Genomic DNA, 6,069 nt, shown 5'->3' with positions numbered 1-6,069 from the left:
TAACCGGATGATTAATTAAAGTACTCATAAGTTCCTTAGAATTGTACACTGGTCAATGCATATTTTTATCACGATTCCGCTATATTAATTCTTTAAAGATGAAGAGCACTCCCAAGTTAGACACAGCACACATTATAAATCTTTACTGTTTATACTTATATGTAGCTATGTTTTGTATCAAGAATATAACGCAATATGTACGGAATTATAAGTTACTATAACAATTATATTTGGGCACACTTACGCGTCGATCGTCCGCAAAGGCTTGTTATCTTATGATGATTCATAAGAAGATCTGTGGTGATAGATTAAGTAAATTTGATTTTTAATATTATAGCAGTGATCAATTGCCATATTTTTTATACGTATGTACCTTTTCATCATGGCAAATCATTGATCCAATGTTGTATACTACGTGATCACTGATACACATGTACATGGGGCAAGACACCCTTCGTGGAATTTTTCTTTCTTATAATTTTCTTGACCGTTAACATGGTGTCATATATGATGTCACTGAATTAATTAATTTTATGTGGTTCCATAATAAGTATTTATTTATGTAAACCCTAAAATCTGTTCTTTTCCTTTTACACTTTCATTTTATGACACTTGAAATATGTTATAATTCTATGTTGTTTTAAAACAGTGTATTTATAAAAAATGTATAATATTAAAAAAGTAAATATAAAATTAAAAATTAAAAGGAAATTTGTAAAAATATACTATATATGGAAATGTAATTTCCATTGTGGATCATATAGACCCGAAGAGTGATAGCAGGATAAATACAACTCTTGTTATATAAGTTACCATAATTTTCAAAATAATTACAATATTAGGTTGTGTGGTTTTTTTTATTATCGTCAGAACATTTCAATACTTAAGTTTACATAGGGTCTAAAAATTTAAGTGTAAGTGCAATGTACATACTAATGTTGGATCTAATTAATTCAGGTAACAATAATGTACAAAATATTTATTATGTATTACAAAATATGCAATATATTATCCTTAATTATTTATGTAATTTCAAGTTTTCGTAGTATATACTATAATACATAAAATACCACATTACTGTTTCAGGGTTAATAACATTTTCTTTTGAACCATTGCACGGCGAAACATGGAGAAAGCCCTAATTTTAATTTAATTTTGTATTTTATATTAAGGAGTTTAGATATTTCATTTTTTCCTAGTATCTATTAAATATTGAAATGTCTCTGAAGAGACCGAAAACAATGTACTTTCCTATTAATACAAATGGTATTAACCCTCGAACGGCGATCATGGAAAGCGACGATCAATTTTAATTTAATTTGGTATTTTATATTATTTTCATTATAAAAATTTTACACTGTTCCCTTAAAAATTCTTCTTCTAATATATGAAGTTCTTTCATTTAAAAGTGATATACATATTTAACTTTAGGGTAATATCCTTATATATGTTTTGTAAGTGTGAGTGACGATTGACCCAGGCTCCGTTCTTCAAGGGTTAATATTTAGTAAGCCATTATAGTTAAGTTTTTGGGAAATCCAAAATTTTAAATCGACTTTCAGTTGTGTTGTAGAAAATTTGAAATGTAATATTTGTAACTTTTAACTGAATCAGTGCATTGAGGAACAGTGAAAATCCAAAAAACACATTTTGAAACAAGTTCAGACTTTCCACATTTAAAATTTGGATAGTAATATTAGGTTTTTAATACTAAAACAAAGAGAAATTGCAATGGACAATGGAAAGTAGTGGTAACTCGTAAATTTTAGAAACTACTGAAATTGAAGAATTATATAACTGAGGAGCAGAAAGTATCGTAACTGCGTAAGGTGCATCGCTTTTTGCCCTGATAATCATCAAAATGCTTTCCTTTCGAAACCAACTACACTATTATGTTACGTATACGAGAATTTTATCCACGTTCCTAGGTTAATTAGAAAGCATTTTTATTATCTAAGACTAGTAATGTATGTCTATGTACAAGATGAATCATTTCACTATACATTTTGGTATAATGCAATTAGGCAGTTATAATTTATAATAAAGTTTCTCACTTTTACACTCAATTAAAAGACACTGAATGCCTTTATAGTACATTTAAATTAATTTTAATTGTTTAAAACCAAATTCAGAGTGAAAGAAAACATGGTAAATAATTACTATTTAACTAAATGCAATTATATATAAAATACTATATTGTAAATTACAGTCATGTCGATTTTTAACGTAATTCTTCTATTTCTACACTGACGATCAAATTAAGCTTTCCTAGGGGATCAAGAATTTTCAAAATTCTAATTTTAACGATATTAATATTCATAGCGACTTAGAAACAAAATAATGTAACATTTAATTATTAAATATTATAAAATTTAACATAAAAGTAAAAAGTATGAATAATATTTTATACCAGTTCAAATTCTCCCGCATAAATGTTTATACGCAAATGGTGAGAGGCCAGTGAGTAACATATGTATATTTGCATAAGTATGTATATACATATAGGGCCCTCTTGACTACTTCATCATTATCCCAGGGACCACTTAGGGGGAAGGGCGATAGTCGCGGAACCGGGGAGCCGGTGATATTGCCATTTTCCTGTTGGATATTATTGACAACACTCGTTTTCTTTCTTATTTCTCATTTATGGCGCCATTGTTTTTCTTTTATTTTTATATGCGTGGCCAGCACCGCCTTTTTCCAGTTCCTCTCTGTTCTATTGTTTTTTTTGTCCGTTATATTCAAAAAACCACGCTCTGCTACCAACATGCGTAATAAAGTGCGTATAAAGAAATTCTGTTCTTTTAATCAAACGCCCTGATAAAACCAACATTTCCCTGGCGAAGTCTGATTTAATCGCGAGTGTACACTTCACTTTTTAAATAAATTCTAAAGGAATCTCAAAAATACGCAGATCGAGATTCTCTGTTATAATTAAATGGAAATTGTTTCCTTTACATTTAAAAAAATGTTGAAATTGTACTTAAAGATTGAAATCTTGTTAAAGTTGAACTTTCTAATAGTTATTCTATCAACATTTTAATATACTGAGGTCCCTAAATATTTGTTTTAAAAGTTAGTAATGCTAAACTACTGTCGTGAAGTAATATTAATATACATTATCATTAATTTTTCATTTTGCCTTTTGCTTATTTTGGTAACAAAAAAAGGTTACGACAGTTTGAGTCCAATGGGACGAAACGAATTCGCTTAAGTATAAAATTACAGACTGCAAAGATGTTATGATTTTGCAACTGTCCGAAATTGCAAATTGCTTTTTTGCTTTTCCCAAAAGTTGACTGGATTTCTGTCAACGGATCTAATTTTTTGTTAATATACAGGGTGTCCCGTAACTTGTGTAACTCCCGGAAACGGGGGGTTGCTGGGGTGATTCTGAACAACATTTTCCTTTACCAAAATGTCGTTTGAAGCTTCGTTTTTGAGTTATTAAAGAAAAACACTGGCCAATCAGAGCGCGCGCCGGGCGCGCGCTGAGCCACGGGAGCGTTGGCTTTCAACGGCGCTCGGTTGTGGTCGTGAACAAATGCATTGGCACAGCGTGGGTATCAAGTGAAGCGTGCGATAAATGTTACATCGTCTTAAATTAAGAACAATGTGGAATCATTCGTTATTCATGAATAATGAATGCGTTTGTGCCAAGGCGTTTGTTCACGACCACGACCGAGCACGGCTGAAAGCCAACGCTCTCGTGGTTCGGCCTGCGCTAAAGGCGCGCTTGATTGGCCAGTGTTTTTCTTTAAAACTCAAAAACGAAGTTTCAAACAACATTTTGGTAAAGGAAAATGTTGTTCAGAATCACCCCAGCAACCCCCCGTTTCCGGGAGTTACACAAGTTACGGGACACCCTGTATAGATTATTAATCTTTTATTATCAATTCTCATGATTTGCAATAAGCCTCGTACTGACTTGTGCATTTTGCCCAAACGAATGTTCTTGGCGAACGAACGTGAAATTTCTCCGGCTGTTCGCGCAAATCTTTCTACCTGGGGTACCGTAAACCTTTGTATCTGGGTTCTACATATGTAGAAAGGTTCTTTCTACCGTAAACACAATAATTAAAAGAAAAAGAAGAAAAAATCAAGATAAACGATGGTGGATTAGTCAGATGTATAAAAATATAGCAACCTCTAGTGGTGAAAAACTAGTTAGAGATTTACAGATAGAAGCTAGTGGACATTTTAAAAATTTTGTGCGGATGTCATTGGAAGATTTTGAATTTTTAATAAACGCTATCGGCCCCAAAATTCAAGAAAACGACACCAGATTCAGAAAAGCAAATGCTTAGGTCAGTACGAGGCTATAGAAAAAAGCGAAATGTAAAAAAAAACACATTTATTTTTAGGCTTTTTCATACAAAATGACATTTATTTAACATATTCTTTTTCTTGTAATTTTCACATTCACAATCAAGTGTGTCAGTTTAAATACCAAATTTTACATTAATGCATATTCAAATTACTTAATGATTATTCAAAGAATACATTTCCTTTCGTATTTTTAATTAAACCTATGGAATGTTACTTTAAAGTTCAATAGAAATTGAAATACAAATTATCAATGTTTCAATACAAAATTTACTTCTAAATATCTCTTTTCTCCCAAGAAGGAGCAAAATTGTAAAAATTATTCAAGATTGAAAATGTTCTGTTCTGACCAAATTTTACACTGACCTGGATAAAGAAATAAAAAATTATAAATCACTGTTATCGATTGTGAAATCGAGGTCAATAGTGTTTTTAAGAAGCAAGGGTGAATGCAGTGAATATTGAGACGAGGGTGCCAAAAACCGTGGTGAATATTTCCGCCTTCGTTAAATTCGACGTCGAGATCGCCCCTCTGATTTTCTGGTTCGAATCCCCTTCATTGTTTTTCACTGCTCCCTCCTGCAATCAAATGGGTGCGAATAATATTTCACGTTTCCTAGAATTGGTAAAACCTCAGCAGTTTTTAGATTTGGCTAAAGATTCTTCCGTTTGAAATCCTCCTAAACATTTTTTTTCAGATACATATCGATTGATACGATCGATTTCAGGTAACGTAATTTTTTTATATTTGATATATGTAAATAAGAAATTAAGTATAATTAGTTCTAGATACGTATAGTTACCTTTGAATTCAAATCTGCAACTTTCTTCGCCTCGTGATCCTAAACAAAAAACAATAATAATTTTAAATATACTTAATGGAAATTTGGAAAATAACTTTTTGTTTTTGTGCTTTCATTATTTCAATCTATTTTGAAATGTATTGTCCATTTAATGGTTTAACTTAAAATGGAGACCCTCCTTATGAATAATAATTTAACAAATTATTTAATGGCTCGTAAACCACCAGTTCGCCATGCCTGTCATATAAAATTGGAATATAAAAGAAAAACAAGCAAACAACTCTTATTTTTCAATAAAACTTGTAGTTAAAAATAAATTAAGTATGTTATCATATCATTAAATCTCTACTTTAGGATTCCTGTAAATATTATGTTCCAATTTAAAAAATAAATTCATATTAAGTGGAAGAAAACTTTTGAAATACAGAAAAAAGTAAATTACATAGTTTGTGCATGAGTCATTGGTGAAAGCAGCAGTTTTCATTTTGCAACTTGTTCAGTTCAATGAACCGACACGCCAAAAAATTAATTGTTTAATGTTACTACTCACCTTGGAAATTGAAGCATCTGGTTTGCTGCCATTGTTCTGCAAATATATTGTTATAAATATTAGTACAAATCAGTGAATATCTCAGATTTAAATCTCGTTAATAATTGAGAATTCGAATTTGTCAATTTCATACAGGTACAGCAGATGTGAGAGAGATTAATAAATTGCATACAGTTATTTGTACATAAAGTAAAGTCATTTGACAAAAGTAAAGTAAAATCATAAGATATCTGTTGCAGTGCAGTTTTGTTATTTCTATATTTCTCATTTACACTCAACTGATAAATAGTGAAAACATATATTTTTATATACAGGGTGAATCACCAATCGTGATCAGTAGAGATTACTCTGTTATTAGTAGTCAGATCGAAAATGTTTTTAACAGCTTTT

The 6,069-nt window shown here is 30.8% G+C and overlaps 1 protein-coding gene across 3 annotated transcripts in view; it reads right to left on the bottom strand.

Annotated features, from left to right (window-relative positions):
- Positions 1-4,508: 4,508 nt before the first annotated feature.
- LOC117605821 (uncharacterized) overlaps positions 4,509-6,069 on the bottom strand; it is a 45,032-nt gene continuing 43,471 nt past the window's right edge. Inside the window, exons 8-10 of one of the 3 annotated variants that reach the window (XM_034327555.2) lie at positions 5,680-5,715; positions 5,130-5,168; positions 4,509-4,905 (exon numbers count right to left, since the gene is read on the bottom strand). In XM_034327555.2, coding sequence (XP_034183446.2) covers positions 4,759-4,905; positions 5,130-5,168; positions 5,680-5,715 — 222 coding nt within the window. In that variant the 3' untranslated portion in view covers positions 4,509-4,758. The remainder of the gene's footprint in view (positions 4,906-5,129; positions 5,169-5,679; positions 5,716-6,069) is intronic. The other 2 variants (XM_034327556.2, XM_034327557.2) reach the window with 2 other exon arrangements.

Source organism: Osmia lignaria, chromosome 2 (assembly GCF_051020975.1).
Source record: "Osmia lignaria lignaria isolate PbOS001 chromosome 2, iyOsmLign1, whole genome shotgun sequence".
NCBI lineage: Eukaryota > Metazoa > Arthropoda > Insecta > Hymenoptera > Megachilidae > Osmia > Osmia lignaria.
This window is presented reverse-complemented; position numbering and strand designations above follow the sequence as displayed.